This window comes from Pecten maximus, chromosome 16, assembly GCF_902652985.1.
Source record: "Pecten maximus chromosome 16, xPecMax1.1, whole genome shotgun sequence".
Lineage (NCBI taxonomy): Eukaryota > Metazoa > Mollusca > Bivalvia > Pectinida > Pectinidae > Pecten > Pecten maximus.
The window spans coordinates 24,161,954-24,181,107 of NC_047030.1; the positions used below are offsets into that span (position 1 = coordinate 24,161,954).

The 19,154-nt window shown below is 36.6% G+C and overlaps 1 protein-coding gene across 1 annotated transcript in view; it reads right to left on the reverse strand.

Moving 5' to 3' along the window:
- The window catches only part of LOC117344554, a 158,022-nt gene extending 139,256 nt beyond the window's left edge, over positions 1–18,766 (reverse strand). Inside the window, exon 1 of the mRNA XM_033907335.1 lies at positions 18,374–18,766. Coding sequence (XP_033763226.1) covers positions 18,374–18,406 — 33 coding nt within the window. The 5' untranslated portion in view covers positions 18,407–18,766. The remainder of the gene's footprint in view (positions 1–18,373) is intronic.
- Between the last annotated feature and the right edge of the window lie 388 nt (positions 18,767–19,154).

Consider the following 19,154-nt stretch of genomic DNA (forward strand, 5'->3'; position numbering starts at 1 on the left):
AAACATAAACTGTATACCTATATCAGGTAAATAGGTAAACATAAACTGTATACCTGTAATAGGTAAATAGATAAACATAAACTGTATACCTATATCAGGTAAATAGGTAAACATAAACTGTATACCTATATCAGGTAAATAGGTAAACATAAACTGAATACCTATATCAGGTAAATAGGTTAACGTAAACTGTAGACATAGCGCCAAAATGACGTCATAATAACGCAAATGTTCTCAGATTTATCTCTGTCTAATTTATTCGTAGTGAAGTATAATCACAGATTAACATTAAGGTATGCGAGAGGGCGGCGAAAAATGTCAATATTCCTGTTTACAACAAATATATATTGTACCCTTCGTGGTACACATATAGTAAAAAGATAAGTATTACATTCCTACTTAAAACAGATTCGTTTTTAGTTTAACAGATTTATTCCAAGCTATAAAAGATTTATTAATAGTAATGCAACACCTTTTTCTAGTTACAGCAGATTTTTTTCTAGTTAAAGCAGATTTATCTCTAGTTGTAACAGGTTTATTTCTACTTATAACATATTTATTTCTAGTTAAAATGAATTTCTAGTTATAACAGATTTATTTCTAGTTATAACAGATTTATTTCCAGGTATAAGAGATTTATTTCTGGTTCTAACAGATTAATTTCTAGTTACACCAGCTATTTATTAATAGTCATGTGATTTGCGTATATATCTATAACAAAAGTTATTTACTACACTGCCAATGTCATTAGATGTATATCTATGTATATCTATATCAGAGACAACCGTAAATCCCTAGCAAACAGTACTTGCTAAACTTATATGTAGGTGTCCACGATGTTTATTAAGAAAATTTAAAAATGACGTTATATTCGAACAGCAGAACACATCTGCTCTCGCTAACGTTTTGGATCAGAATCTATGAGAATTTCAATACTTAATTTTCCATCCAGCCTATGGCATTCCCCATGGTATTTGTTTATTTATAAGAACTTAGAGAAACATGTTGAAATATTAATATACAGTTCAAAGCAGAGTTTCTCATTGTTTTAATTTATACACAAACGTAGGCATTTTTTTAGATATATTTATGCTATAAAAGTAAACAATTCAATGAATAAATCTGCATACTAATCGTCACAGATGGTTATTATTAATGAGACGAAAATATAGTTAGAGCACGTATAGAGACTCGTGCAACGGAAATGTGATAAAAACTCTGGTCAACATGAAAATTAGTCACTGGAGCGAAGCGGAATGGAACTTGTATTGCGAGCCTTCCTGAACTTTATCCATTGAGCTGTGTTGTATATTTTGTCCGTGTGTGATGACGTGGTATATTTTGTCCGTGTGTGATGACGTGGTATATTTTGTCCTGGTGTGATGCCATGGTATATTTTGTCCTTATGTGGTGACGTGGTATATTTTGTCCGTGTGTGATGACGTGGTATATTTTGTCCTGGTGTGATGACGTGGTATATTTTGTCCCTATGTGATGACGTGGTATATTTTGTCCTTGTGTGATGACATGGTATATTTTGTCACTGTTTGATGACGTGGTATATTTTGTCCTTGTGTGATGACATGGTATATTTTGTCCCTGTGTGATGACGTGGTATATTTTGTCCCTATGTGATGACGTGGTATATTTTGTCCTTGCGTGATGACGTGGTATATTTTGTCCCTATGTGATGACGTGGTATATTTTGTACTTGTGTGATGACCTGTTATATTCTGTCCTTGTGTGATTACGTGGTATATTTTGTCCTTGTGTGATGACGTGGTATATTTTGTCCTTGTGTGGTGACGTGGTATATTTTGTCCTTGTGTGGTGATATGGTATATTTTGTACCTGTGTGATGATGTGGTATAGTTTGTCATTGTGTGATGACGTGGTATATTTTGTCCTAGTGTGATGACGTGGTATATTTTGTCCCTGTGTGATGACGTGTTATATTCTGTCCTTCTGTGATTGCGTGGTATATTTTGTCCTTGTGTGATGACGTGGTATATTTTGTCCTTGTGTGGTGACGTGGTATATTTTGTCCTTGTGTGGTGATATGTTATATTTTGTACCTGTGTGATGACGAAGTATAGTTTGTCATTGTGTGATGACGTGGTATATTTTGTCCTAGTGTGATGACGTGGTATATTTTGTCCTTGTGTGGTGATATGGTATATTTCCACACAAGGGCAGAATGTACCATGTCATTACACAGGGACAAAATATACAATGTCGTCACACAAGGACAGAATAAACCAAGTCATCACAGAAGGAAAAAATATACCATGTCGTCACACGAGGACAAAATATACCATGTCATCACACAAGGACAAAATATACCATATCATCACACAAGGACAAAATATACCACTTCAATACATAAGGACAAAATATACCAAGTCATCACACAAGGTCACAATATACCACGTCAACAATGGTATTGTTTTCACAACTTACATTAAAAAAAGAAGAAGAAAAACAATGGTGCAAATACATGCACCACATCATAGACAAACATGACTATTTGGCAGGGCCTTATTTTCGTAATAGTTGTTCCTAATTTGAAATTGTAGATATTGTATCATTGTTATTGGTATGTAAAACATGTCTTCGCTGCCTTGATCGTACATGCCAATCAGGTTGTAAATTCCAATTCATCATAAGGAAAACAGTGCTTGGGCTCATTATTACCTGTCATGCTGCTATGAATATTTTGTAATTGGAATGGGATGAGCCAACCTGTATTTTAGTTTATATTTCATTATTAATATTGATGGGTAAGTAAATTAGACAAACCTTTGTGGATTTTTCGTCAACATGAAAAACATTGTTTGTATCAAACAATATCCACGGGGAAATCGTTTAAATAGATAATTTATGTAAAAATCAATAACTTACCTTTCAAATCTTGTGCAAATCAACTTAGCTCACCTTGAAAATATATTTTAAATTAATTACTTAACTTACCTTTAAAATTAATTTCAAAATTGCGGATGCCATATCGGAATATGTACATGTAGTAATTTCCCAGATTTGGAATCTCTTCACCTGTCACAGATTCAGGCTCTATTAGAATGATATATATCACTCAACACGATAATGTGATATGGATGGATGGAGTTCAGCATCAGATACATCCGATAGTTTGAAGAAGCTACGTGTTGAAACACTACTCGTTCTTAGGTAGCGTGGTCTCGAGGGTAATGCCTCTCACAGGTAAACACTGTTACAAACAAACACTTGACAGAAAGTTAGCCTGTCATGTTGACAGTGTGCCGCAACACTTCACAAACTCGGGCTTGGATTGTCGCAAAAATCACTTAGGACCTGACGGTAATGAAGCTTGCTTTAGAAAAAGATTAAAGCGCACTGGCGAACCCGATCTCGTAAATGTCGGATAAATCTCACGTGGTGTCGTCCATGACAATAGCATATCACCGGGCACATCCCGACTAGATCACCCGAAGTATTGATCGATTCTGGTAGAACAAAATGGATTGCAGATTATTTAAAAGCCCTAACTACGGCCCGATGTAGATTTCAATCATATGACAGACCGGAAATCAGTCCACCTGAGTGACTCTAACTGCGGGACAACTCTGAGCGCGTTTTGTAATGGCGATCGTAATGGAGTCGTTGATGAAGACGGATTAGATAGACGTGCGACAAAGCCTCTACCATGTGATTAGGTGTAGCGCTGGACAGAGAGATGCGTGTCCAGCGGAATAACCGTTTTGTTACTGACCCATCAACAGACACACGTATCGCCATTAAAAGGGAACACGATCTCTCGAGAGTATTTCTCTCTGCTCACTTCAACAACATGTTTGTGCGATTAAAATATTAAAACATTTGTAATCAGCTATAAATATCATTATAGATGGAATTAATTTTCAGGATCCCTTCATATTTTACACCGCGTATTTGATTAGCGGCACTCAACACAAAGCAGATTGACGACAACAGCAGTCTTCCCGGTCCAAACTCACGCAAATATTATATATTTTGTCAATTAAAGCAATGCTAATTAAAAAGTAATATGACTGTTTACAAGTTAACATACACATCTAAAAACAACATCTAATTTTTAGCACAGTGTTACCATATCATACGTTCCTAAATACCGTAGGACACATGCGTAATGACAATATTATGACATCAAAAATATTGTATGACGTCACGATTGTCTCCGTAAGGGGAAATATTGAGTCAAAAGTCGACTTATATAGAAATTAGTTGGAATTTTCACATATATTCTCACATGGGTTATGTGAGCAACAGAATCTTACACTCGTGACTGTACAAAATTGAATTGATAAACTAGTGCAATAATTGTATATGTAAACACCTAAATGCCCGTGGTATATCAACTTATTATACTCATTAATAAATTCCATATCACATAGCCCCTCATTTATGATCCTTTATGTATATATAATTGGTGACGTAGTAATGACGACGGTACAGACAAGTAAATTGTCGACTTTTCGAAGCAATCCGTCCCTTTATCAAGATTGTTTCTTTGTTTCTTTGTTTGTTTGTTTATGTTTAACGTCCTATTAACAGTCAGGGTAATTTAAGGACGTGCCAGGTTTTGGAGGTGGAGGAGAGCGGAGAACCCGGAGAAAAACCACCGGCCTACGGTTAGTACCTGGCAACTTCCCCACGTACGTTTCGAACTCGCAACCCAGAGGTGAAGGACTAGTGATAAAGTGTCGGGACACCTTACCCACTCGGCCACCGCGGCCCCTACCAAGATACAAGCAAATTACAAATAATCACTTATAAAAATAGAATATGAAACGGTAACATACATGTACGTTATGTAGGGAAAAAAAGAACAATTACGTTATGTTTTGTTAATGATATCTTCGGTCGCTAATTCATCACCAAAGACCTATTGTAATTAATTAGAAAACATCGAAGGTGGTGTACAGATGGTTTAAATAGATAACCTAAAGAAAAGTTTTAAAAGTAAAACCGGAAGTTAAAACGATGTGATGACAGCGCGTGTTGTGTAGCAAGTGTTCTTGTTTACATGTACATGTATCTCCGCAGTTGGTTCATTTCGTCCCAAAAAACTCGGCCAAAACTGTGGGCGGCGGGTAGCAATGATTATATCAGGTGGCAATTACAAAAATGGATATAATTATATGATTATTGTAATCAATATATCATTACCAAAACTTACGATGACGTAGCAAGTGACATTAATGATGTAACCCTTAAAATCAATGAAAGAAGGTAAAATATTCACATTTACCACTGGCATTGTTAATATAAACGCAAACACGACTTTGTCAGATACTACCTTGTCCAGACAGTCTTCGCTATGATGCAATCACTAGGTCAACAAAAAGCTTGTAATTTAATGATCGATCTGAGGCCTGACAAACGTTTACATATCCGACGGCGTCTGGGCTAACTGGACGTTTGTATTGATCCATTGCTATGGGGGGCATTTCAAGGCTTTTGGACAAACCATTTGACCTTCGTATCACAATATAGAGATTTAAGTTATGTTGCCGACCAGACTTTTATGTTTTGCGTCAAATTACCATCAGCTAATCTTGTCAGGAAATTTAAAATCTTACTCAAGGAATGGATATGAAGTCAAAAGTGTCGTTATCATCAATCAAAAATGAGTAGCATACTCATCTATTGAGTTAGTTCAAACTTATCATTGTCACTACAAGCTGAGCTTACATGACAACCATTATTACCATCTCGTACACACTTTTTGTTACAATCTCGTACACACTTATTGTTACCATCTCGTACACACTTATTGTTACCATCTCGTACACACTTATTGTTACAATCTCGTACACACTTATTGTTACCATCTCGTACATACTTATTGTTACCATCTCGTACACACTTATTGTTACCATCTCGTACATACTTATTGTTACAATCTCGTACACACTGTTACTATCTCGTACACACTTATTTCTACCATCTCGTACATACTTATTGTTACAATATCGTACACACTTATTGTTACAATCTCGTACACACTTATTGTTACAATCTCGTACACACTTTTGCTACCATCTCGTACACACTTACCACCTTATTGTTCACACGCTAACTGTTCATTCAAGTTTGAGGAACATTACATGGCTGTTATCAAAATGTCACTAGCAATATTTCATTGGTGGTGTTAGATATAGAGGTTACACAACGAGTGGTTGTTGGATATGGAATTTATTTCACACGAGTAAGTTATTTTTTTAAAGTTACAAAAGACACGAGCTTTAGCGAGTGTTTTTTGCAACTTTTAAAAAATAACTTACGAGTGTGAAATAAATTCCATATCCAACAATTTCGAGTCGTGTGACCTGTTTCTACCACAATAATATCGGCTTGAATCAAAGGGAAACGTGGCCAAGTATAATTTCGCGTATGCAAATAAAGTGTACCGGTGACGTCCGGGACCCGGTGATGTGACGTCATTAGATTATTGATGACGTCAATAACAATTGCAGCTTGGGTCAAAGTTCACCGTGTTAGCCAATCGAAATGCGTACAGAGTTTATACCACGTGTGGTATAAACAGATTGTTAATCAACAGCTGTGATGATTAACTGATGGTCTGAGAGTTGAATAACACAGGGCATTGTGGTAGAAAACATTTTATATAGCTATCCTTACCAACCTGAAGAACATGTTTCACGTTATCATTGTTGAGATTTTGCATCCTGATATTGAACAACGTCAAGCATGTAACTACATATGTAACCTGCTGATATATAGAGTATACCGACAATATAAACTGCCGACATATCCATCATATGATAAAACACTACAAAACCACGACTAGATAACACCCCTTATATCTCCATCAACTTACGTCCCTCGAGCCTTGTGTTGCACGTTTTCTGTCAGCAGTCAATACCCATCAAGAAAATCGTGATATTGGGAACAAGTCATTGCATATCGTATCAACAGCAAAATGTTAAACGTCATAGTTAAGGGAAGCAGGAATGTGTAGGAACGTAAATGAAATAACCCCGTTTTATTGTCAATGTAAGAGGAAATGTCTGATAGTTCAAAAGCGTAAACACACAACTTTTTATATTTTGTTGAAATCAATAGATAAGATTTTGTAGGTTAAAGTTATAAGCTGACAACATTTGCGTTATGTACATACGTTTAAGACGGACGAAGAGGAAACCATTAGTCCACCTGGTTCATCGGTACAGGACTAATGATACAAGAAATCATCAACCCGACTCCACAAAGGTGAGACGTGGCGTTACGGAAGGAAAAGCGTATATTTCATGTAGCGCGTGCAGCACCCTAAGTGATGTCTGTGGGGCCGTACATAAGAACACCTTCATTAATTAAAAAAGAAAAATACACAAGTATTTGCATTTTTCAATTTTTATTTCTCACCTTAACGTCCTCAATACCCAGGCATATTCTTACATAAAAATGTACTGATTATTATGCATATTCAACGTTACCATGTGTTCTCGTATGTTAATGAATAAATACTAATTAGGTGACGTAGAATTACTTAATATTCCGTATTCTATACCAAAATGCATGTCACCTTTATAGATATTACATCAACTTAATTGTTTGGTCTGGTAACACGAGACAGTCGCCTAAATCCTTATTCATTTTGGCATATGCGTGAAGGATGTCAATCACAGAGGTTCCGAGTATGTATAAATACTGGTCAAGATGTACAGCGAGACAGAGTATGAAATCTCGGCCAGACTAACAGACGAGACTTCGAGACGAGATATGGCCGCTTCATAAAACGATCACAAAAAAGAATTTCCCCGGTCGGTACCACTAACCCCGTTACGATATGTACCCTAATGCAATAAAAGCCTGGAACGAAAGAACGTTAAACACGCGAGCGCCTTGTTGAGAGACCAATATATTGCCTAGCTCGCCTCACTTATCCTATTAGGTCTAGTGAGGTCTACAAAGGTCATTTACCATTCCTAACTACAGTGGCTAGTCCTTCTGGCCTTGGTAATACAGAACAACGTTGCATAACGCGTTTCACCGGTAAAAATCCAACCTTCTGGCATTTAAACGTGTCGGGTATTTCACTTTAAGTTGAAAAGTACATAAACAATGGAAGCATTGCTCCCAATACGGACTCGTGATGGCTGCCAGTGACAGACGCCAACGTTTTATAATCATTTGATGTACGTACTTCTTTGACCTTTCATTGACGACCCATGAGTATCCAACAGCCGATATTAACTGAAGTCACGGCATGGGCAAAAATTACCTTATTACACAATAAAACGAAACGCCCGTAAATTCCGTCACCAATATTCATTGCGTTCCCTTTGTTTAATCGACATATGAGAGCATGGTATTTTTGATCAGATAAACCAAGTTTATTCCGGAACAAAACTATATTTTATATCAAGGGTTAAGAATGTATCTACTTTCGGCAAACAAAGGGTAGTTATTTTCGTTTCGCATAATAAAACAATACAATGTTATGGCGAACAGCAATATTTTCCAAAAATCTTAATTTCTTTATACCCCCAAAAAGATGTTATTTCTGTCAAATCCAAGAATGAGGAATACGTTTTCGGTATAAACGGACCGGTTTCTAATTCATGATTATATGAACCCGCACTTAAAACTCATCCACGTCGTCATTGGATTTTATATAGCCATGGAACATCTACAAATGAATGTTGAGCTTGACGCCAGATCTGTCGGGAAATGAACATCACACAGAACTGATAATGATAATGATGATTACAGAAATCCTGCCTCTCACTCAACCAGAAAATAACCACAAGCATCTTGTTACTATACGTTTGGTAAATACTACTTTGTGTATATAGTTGCATAAAAATGTTATCACCCTAATTATGATTTTAAGAATGAATGTGACTTAACACTGAATTTGACCTAGATTCGTATGCCTGGTGTCGCCGGGACCTAGATTCGTATGATTGGTGTCGCCGTGACCTAGATTCGTAGGCCTGGTGTCGCCGTGACCTAGATTCGTAGGCCTGGTGTCGCCGTGACCTTAATTCGTATGCGTGGTGTCACCGTGACCTAGATTCGTAGGCCTGGTGTCAACGTGACCTAGATTCCTATGCCTGGTGTCGCCGTGACCTAGATTCCTATGCCTGGTGTCGCCGTGACCTAGATTCCTATGCCTGGTGTCGCCGTGACCTGGATTCCTATGCCTGGTGTCGCCATGACCTAGATTCCTATGCCTGGTGTCGTCACTGAAGCAGAAGACGCTTACTTTTCCGGAATACCTGGTATTAGCCTCCTTGGTATTTTTCCAGGGGTCTCCATACGAATTTATAGTTTTTGTTCATATGTTTTACTTGTTATATCGATTTTCAATTAGAATTACGGTTAAGTTGTGTCGATATTCTCTGCAGTTTTTTTCTGATGAGCTTGTTATTATATAAAACATAAAAAGATTTCCTCTTTTTTTTCCCCTATCTTTTTCTTTCTTTTTTCATGTTCAGTAATTAATGAACCACGGAAATGCATATTAGGCGATCATAACAATTTTGGATTGGTTCTGCAAAGAAAGGCTTTTCTATGAAAACAAAGAGAAAGACTTGTAAACAATGCGGTAAAACTAAGACAATAATAAAGCCCGGCCTATCCCTATGCTTTACTTTATTACGTGTCTTATGCTTCCGCCAGCTTTAAAAAGAGTGAAAATCAATAAAACTTACAAATAATCCTACCACTAATGTATCTTTAATTTTCTCATAAGAATGTTTTATGTTGATTGAGTACTTCCAGCATATGCTTTTTTCTAACTTATTTCTTTACTCCATACGACATAAATACTTAGCCCATAGTTATTTATCTTTGGGAAACTCTCCTTGTAATAACAATGTTATTATCTTCAATGTTAATATGCATGTTTTTTCCGTGAAAATATAACACCAATTCTCTATGCCAAGTATTCTCATGAAGTTTTCAGCCTGGAGCTAAAAATCAAGTAATAAACTTGTTCCGAGCTGCATATAATGCATACAAGTGTAACATTAATGTTTTCAAAAAAAAAATCGATATCTTATTTTCGTTGAAGGTATGATAGAATGAAGATCAGAGAACCCAGTTGTTATTAAAGAAATGAAATCTCTAATCCTGACAAATATTTACGTTAGGGTGTTTGTCACCTTAACACATTTACACTTAAGACTAAAATTAAATGTCGTTAATAAAATTTAATCATGTTTCCAACATGTTCAGCCATGCCAATTGTAAGGATAATAAAAAAAACGATATTTCGCAAATATAACGCAGAAAACATTCCAATATATGAACGAGGTCATGAATCCAACTCAAAAACGATAAAACGAGGACGAAATATGAACAAAATATAGGTCTGCATGACGAACTTTGAATAAATTCACCAGCGATACGATCAGGTGTGCCGGAAGTCTAAGCGTCTTTTGCTTCATCGACGACACCGACCTAGGTCATGTCCGGATAATGTTACGTCCTCATAATGAGAACAAGGTTAGTGACAACAGAACCACGAGGTATATCAACGAGCATCTGACATGTCCGACTTTATTTCACATAAGGAAATATAGTGTTTCCAAATTCCAAATGAGATCACGATGCCGACCATTAAAGTTACCCAAGGGCTACATTTTTCGAATGTCTTTTTCGATTATCATGCCAATTGGGACTGATAAGCAATGTCGGTTCGGGTAGGGAAATTGAAACGGGAGTTTAATGCCGGTGATAGAAGCTGCTGCCTGTGTAGATTTTTTTTATCTATTTTTCCTTTTTCTTTTTTTCTTTCTTTTTTTCTTTCTTTTTTTTACGGTGGATATGGGCACTCTAACTTAACCATAACACATTGATACGCAAGACCTTTATATCAGGCTATAGCGATTGATACGTAAGACAAGTAATGTTAAATTGCCCAACTTCAGGGGAGGTCTCAATTGATGGCGTTTGGGTGTTATACTAAGCACATCCTGTCGACTTTGTGAAACGCGGAAAGATATAATCCTTTAGAGAATCGATTTTGACCATATAGGGAATGGAAACTAACGGACCAGATAGGGAATGGAAACTAACGAATATTAATTTGAGTTGAAATTGTCCCGATTTGTAAAGTTGATAAATCGGTTTTCCTCGTCCGCGATATCAATAAGAGTTTCAATACGAACACATCCTATTGATTTTGTTTTCCAACAAGAAAAAAAACCTTGATACAAGTAGTTTGTCATCATTATTGTATACTCCACCCTAGAGCCAATGGTCGGACGATTTATAATTATCTATTTCTGCAGATGTGCGATTAGATATTTTCTTAGGTTACCAAATATAAACTTTTTATGCGAAATAAGCCGTATTGATTTCGCAGGAATCTCGAAAGAAATCATTCTACTGCAGTATACCCAGAAGAACAGTGATGACTATAAATGCGTATATTGGTAGTTATGACAAATAAAACCTTTATCTACCCTGTGACCAAAATAAATATCACGTGTTTAAGTCAATTACGGTGCATGTGCACGTGCAACTGTCACACCCTAGAGACCGACAGCAAATCTTTCGAAAAAGACAATTCAGCGAATTGCAGTCCCCAACCGGATGTAAAAATGTATGATACGAAAGTATAAATGATAAGATCGTAATAAACAAGCATGTTTCATGAGATACAGCCCCGACAAAACTTTTCTTTTATCTAAGTCATAGGTCAAAATGTAGGTCAGTTATCTGCTTTTACACACTTTACACATCGCCTCACCTCGGTGAACAAAGTCGCACACATAAAGTTCGAGTGTAGGTGAAATAGCCAGCACAAAATTTTCCTTTGATGTAGATCAAAGGTAAAAATGTAGGTAAGAAGCGACATAAGTTTTGACACCTGACACACTGCTTTACCTAGGTGAATCTATGTCTGGAAGGACGGAAGGACACACCAAGGACGGACAGAAATAACGGCAGCCCCCTTCTCCCCCTTGGCCAGCCTGAATACCAACATGCCAACATGAGATATCGGTGATTACTGGTATTATACTTGAAATAGACATCAGGAGACAGCTGATGTGATTAGATGAATATCATTGCTTTATGTGTTTTAATACCATACATTCATGTAAATGCAATTCTGAATCAAATATTTGACATCAAATTTGAAATATGGGGCGATCTATCAAATTGTCCTTTTCCGCCATCTTATTAAAACCCTCAAGAGTCCTTCCGGCGCACGAGGAGTTCATACACACAATACATATCCAAACAATCCAAAAGAGAAAATAACTATGTAAAAATAAAATATCGAGATTTCCTCTGGGAGAAAAAAAATCTTAGCGAAACAATAGCGCATATGACTTGAGTGTGGATAGCCAGTAGGCGTATTTTGCTGGGTAGACCTAGTATCGGGGAATTGTGCAACGTCTTTGTAACCTACCACAGTAATTAGCATCGATTGGCGTCGCGAGAGGTAATTATAGTGTTCTTAGGCAGCCGGTGTCCGCCTCATCCCCAGCCTTAAAAACCAAACCAGTTCAGCTGCTGAAACAGCCTAGGGATCGATTCCATACACAAACCTATGAATTATTAATCATTTCGAATTACAACTCAAAAGACTCAATTTATTTTCTTTTCAATCCAAGATGGCTGGAGGTGTTGTATTGTTTTGGAGTTTTTTAAAAGTACATGATATTTTGTTCTACATTAGGAAGCAATTTTCATTACGATCACCGATCTTGCAGCATATGGTGTCGTTCTCTCAGAGAACCAGTTTCTTCCTAATTGTGACCATGAATGAAAGTATATCTCTAATCGATCGAGAGAAATATCGAGTCAAGAACACCTATTGTCGCGTTACGACCACCAGTATCTCTTGAGAGTAAATGATCGCCGTTGAGGTAATGTTTTGGTCCAGGGTTAATAGACCAATTGCAATTAAAATGAACATGTCAGACCACAAAACACGTAAAAACCTGGTGTTTTCTCTATATTCAATAAAGGATTATTTTGTTGTAAGTTTGTCCATCTTCAATCGATATCTCTCCCTTTGAAATCGTATCAACTACTAAAATTCCAATTCGAAGGCGATGGAAACTTGGACATTACTATCAAGAAATGGAAAGTCTACGATATGAATACGTAGATACCCACTGTTTAATTAACGCACAGTTTAATGATCAGCAGCTAGGACTTGATTATGCTGCAAGGAAAGGACAAGGCAAGTTAAGTTCAGCTCACGTCAATGTTACCTTGTATAATGACGGTAAATTACCGGGTGGGTGGGCGTATTTCCTGAGTAATACATTCACTCGACCTGGTTGGTATGTGTATTTCCTGTTTCGAGATAATGCAACGTCATGTCATATAAAAAATAAAATCAAAAGATTGGACAAGGTCTATGTAAGTACCTTCTCATTTAAACCCTATAATTCAGTATCTTAATAAAACAAACACAAATTGGCCAAGACACACATATATAATCCCATGGGTATGCCAGTTGTCCAAAATAAGTCTTTAAAACACGTTGTCAATCAAGTATTCAAATATCACGAAAGATTATAAAGCAGCCAAATCGATGCGTTCAAAACAAGATATCACAGAAGAAAAGGTTAGTACATGTATATACAAGACAAGCACCATCCCAAATTGAAAATTTTCCTAATAGGTTTTAATTTTGTAATGACGTGCGGCTTATCAATAGCTATTCATTCTGTGTCTCAGTTTTAAGGAAGGGAAAGTTATGATAACATTAGGAAAATTATTGGAAACAGAAACCTGGAGCATTTCAATATTTTTAAAGATAACAAGAAAGGAAGGGGACAAGTCAAGCATTTGTCTCAATATGCTCCGACAGACGAATTTGGAAAGAATTAGTGACTGGTTACTGGAATCCATATATGCCAATATTGAATTTTGTTTGTTTTTGTCTAACGTCCTATTAACAGGCAGGGTCATTTCAGGACGTGCCAGGTTTTGGAGGTGGAGAAAGACGGAGTACCCGGAGAAAAACCACCGGCCTACGGTCAGTACCTGGCAACTGCCCCACGTAGGTTTCGAACTCGCAACCCAGAGGTGGAGGGCTAGTGATAAAGTGTTGGGACACCTTAACCACTCTGACACCGCGGTCCCTTACAATATTGAATCAACAACGTTATTGACAACCACGAGTTCAATCATTTGATTTAGTATGTAGTGTAGTCTACCACACATTAATGGTTTGTCGTGCTTCCAAACAATCTGCTCAAAGAGAATAAATTGGAACATATTTCGTGTATGTGATAAGAAAATAATTATCATTAGTTTGGCATGTGGTATAACAATGAAAACTGACCAACCGATAATTATATTTTTAGTTATCAACAAATGTTTTGAAAAGAAGGTGCCAATTCCACGTATCCCACATCTGTAGGATTCTACCAAAGACACACAAAATATTAGCACCTTTCAAATCAAATACAGATATTGTAGATAAAGAAAGAATTATATTGCACCATACAGCTGTTTCTTCCCTCTAGGACTCGTCAGTGCTGCGAAGGGAATTAAGTGTCGATGATAGGAGGCGACCGTGGTATATAGTGTTGCAAACCATCAGTAACAATGCTTATAAAGTGCACTGTTCAAATTTGAGTAACTAACAAATTCAACTACATTTTTTTTTAAAGGATGATTTACACTTCAGAAATCAAAACTATGAATGACATGGACTGTTACAGTACGCGCCGATTTAAGAACAAGTTTATACTTGTGCGGATGTTGTATTCCTCGTAGGCTTCTAACCAATGCTTACTTGTAATAACCTATTTCAAATTACATGCTGCATGATTCAAAATTGAATTGTACTTGAATTACACCAGCCAATAACAGGACTTCAAACGTACATGGATACTGCTGATCTCGTTCATCTGAAATTATATACCATTAATCAATGGCCCCTTTGGTTCTTTTTTCTCTGAAAACAAACAAGTCAAATGGTTGATAAAAATGCAACATGACCTAACATAGGCCAGGAACCGACAAATCACATCTAACACATAAATCATGACCGTACCCTACAGATCCGGATCGTTACAAATGCAATTGCTTGCATGCTCTGATCATATCGCAATCTCTTGTCTGTCGTGATTCACGACTTCTCCCAAACGTGTACGATACTTAACTCATATAGACATACGCCGGTCGTCTCCATCAGAACGTCTACTGAAATACAGTGTGATTAACTGTAATGATAGCTTTTCGGAATTCAATTATTTCTTCATTTGTACAGGAAACTTCTAAGTTGGAATGGGACAATGCCATCACATCTTTCCGTGTGTTGTAGGTGTGTTTGTGTAGTTTCACTGTTCTAGTTCGGTCGCCAGTTCTTATTTTATGTAGAGGTCCTTACCAAAAACAATTCAAATCCTAGTCTTACTATATTGGAAAAAAATCTGATTTAAGGTTAGTCAGATCAATTTATTCGAATCGTATACATCAGATGAACAACAATTGGTTAGCATACAAATGGATTTTTACAATCAGGACAGCCTGAAATTCCAATAAAATCCATCAGGTCCGTATTGTCTAGGAAAAACAATGACTTTGCACAATAGGATAAAAGGTATCCTTTGTTTATTGAGGAGGTTGCTGGTACACCCAGACGTATATAACTCAGATTTAATAAGAAAGGCACGAGATGGTATTTATATCATTATATAATTACAGTTGGTGAAATTATCTTCTATCCCGATACCACTGATAATTGAACATTTTCACTTGAATGAAAGTTTCAGCACTTCATCGTAAAAATCTCTTATGTAGACCTGTGAGGCTGACAATCGATAACATACTGCATGTTCTTATCTCCGTTGAACAATCAATATTTCTAATTTTCACTATCTATTTTATTTGTTTTAAAATACACATACCACATGCAATTTCGTACATGTATGTGTCTCCCCGGGACAGATAAACTTGTTCTAAAACAAAAACCTCCACACTCCTAATGTAACCGTGACAACCAGATTTGTTTACTTACACGGTAAACATCACTTATATCTATTTTAATTGATGTTACGGGGATACTTCTCAGATATTTTTTTTTCATTACATCATTTGAAATATATATCTTATTGATTATTTCCCTATGAAGATCGTTTTGCAATTTTTATATTAAATTAAATTTCAGACAAAATACCAATCTTAAAATCACTCTGCAAGTAACTTCTGCAGTCTTCTAACCCAAAGAATACTACAATTTTTTTTAATACATCATTCACATGATAAACAAACTAAAGCACTATATATACTGCTAAAACCTTTTGATGATAATAATGTCTGACAACAGGACACTCCTTAGCATGAAATCCAGGAAATAATTATTTCTAGGAAAACGTATTATCACAATTCACTTCGGGAATATTGATTCTAGGACGGTATCATTCTGTACTCAATACCATACAGGATGATTGCACTGTCGGTAATTACTTAACCAGATCCAATATCCGTAATGGATATACACAGGATTTAAAATATAAATAAGGCAGGTATAAAGGATATTCAAATATTTTGTCCAAATTTTCTTTATATATTCGAATTCTTGATCGGCACATACAAAGGATTTTGAAATCCTTGGTCCAATCTTCTTTAACAGGAACCTTCAGCGAAACATTTATAAGGTTTCAAAAGTTTTGGTCCAATGTTCCTTTACCAAAGGAATCAACCAAAGGAATCCTGAGCGAAAGTCAGTCATGCCATCATCAAATCAATACGTCACATTATGACGTCACAGACACATGTATGTATTCATTGTTTGTCCGGTACATTGAACAATCCTAGCACTAATGTGCAGACAGAGAAGGTCACTATAAGTTAATGATAGGGTATGGCATATCGCCAGTCTCTACTTCCTTACACATAAACAAACCCGACCAAGCCATCCACAACTCATTTATGTTCAATATTTATTGCATAAGGTCACTTACTCACAGAAGCCTATAAAACTCGGAATATATAATCGACCCATGCATGACAAGTATCCTTACACGTCAATTCACATAGTTGTCCTTGATGTTATCAGTTTTGTCGTTGATTTTACGGTAAAGATTTTATCCGTGATAGCATATGTACTTGTATCCAAATTCTCAATTAACAGAAGCTTCTTCCAACATAATGGACAATGTTGCTGATTCCAGTACATGTATATGTTTGAGAATTACCATGATAAAAGCTCCTCGCTGGGACGTGAGCAATGTGTTTTTGCTTTAAATCAATGCATCACCGTATACATTTTGTTTTTCTCCTTTGTGATCGATCAAAAAAATATTCGATCATTATTCTTATATTCAAATTCAAATTGAGTATCATTTTATACACCATACTTAACATCTCAAGGTTTCTGAAAAAACCTTGATCTACAAAAAGGTAAAATTAACATTGTTTGTGCCATTATGCATTATTCTAATTATATTCTGGTCTGCAGGAAGCCTATATTATCTACAAGGTAGACGATGATTTAGCATTTACGACATTTCTGGACAGGCTTTGTGTGAAATTTCATTGTTGCTGAGGGCACGGAAAACAAAAAATAACAAATTAAGTGTTTTTGACTGTCCCCCGGGGATTGTTCACGATTAGTTCAGGTACAGGAGTACTTTCCAATGGGGCCGTTTTAACGGATCAATAACGGAGTTGTTAAGGTCAAGGTCACCTAAACAAAAGGTCAAACCAAATCAGCATAAATATATATCGGGAAATACTATCTCAATATTGACTTGGTTAATTCAGCCTGAAGCGTCACCAAACAGTCTCGTACGATTTACAGGTGCAGAATCAATGGGAATTATCGGATTTTAAACAGGCGATAATTGGTTAACATCATTATAGTGAAAAATTAATAATACCGTCGACACGGCAGAACAATCCTATATAGAATAGACTATACAGCTCTACAACGAAAATGCTTAATTTAGAAGGCTTGTATCTGATTAATTTGCTGAACAATAGTTACAACTATAAAACACATGTTTGAAATACATTCTAATATCAAAACAGCATGTCTGTATCTATGAAGACGTATGCATGGGTGAATAACATGAACAATGCTAAATTCTAAACAGATGCACATCATTTTAAGCCAGAGGATCAGATTTCCCTGTGTCACACTATACCTGATAAACTACAGAACGAATCTCTCATTTTTCTTTCAAAAATAATAATTCATCAGTAAACCCATTCAGGTCTAGCCATCAAAACACGTATACCTTATTTCACATTTCTATTACAAGCTTGGCCTGACAGAATCACCGGAATTCAAATGTTTATCTCAGACATCACAGAAAAAGAGACATGCGCATGTTTTATTTACTAACTGATACTATTAGGGTAACTTACACAAACATTTGGACAGAACATAAGACATATTTACCTTAGCGAGAAGCTTGAGAAACGTCGCTGCCATATCCGCGTAATTTGTCAATTCACGTGTTTAGGATCGATTTCCATCAACCGCCGTAATTGATGGGCTAGCGGACACTTGGTTATTACTTTGCTATTAATCCCCAATCGGATGCGAACAACGTATTCACCGCGGTCCTTCAATTCCAAGAGCTCTTCAGACCCCGAATGGGCCGTGGACAAATCCGTAGTGACGTGTGTTCCGTGATGAAGTTATTCCTGGAGTCCGAGTCAAACAAATCACAGACTTGCATATAGAAAAAGAGCACGTGGAACTGTTCCGCTTCCGTCACACAAATCGCTTGCCTACTTTCCCTTTGATGATAGTTCAGCACACTACGCTGCTCGCGGTGTAATTATTTCGGTACATATTGAATGTAGACAATCTAATTTACACAGAGAATGGTTGATTGGTGTTCATGTGTGTTCAGACGCTGTCTTGTAGAGATTTAAATCTTCTTCATCTTCAATATACTTACATATTACATACAGGCGATTACCACGACAATGTACACAGACGATCAATGGGTCTCGAGCTATGCTGACAGTGCTCTGCTGTAATGTGTGAACGCCTATACCAAAGGCAGCTACGATCATTAAGTCTATCGGATGTTAGGTTAATTTCAAAACACATGAGGTAATATGCTCCAAACAAGTAAGATTAACATACTGCGAAGGTTTGTTCGTACGAGTATATACTTTATAGTAGGTATACTGCTGTGTCTAGAAAACCGGTACCATTAATTTCCAAG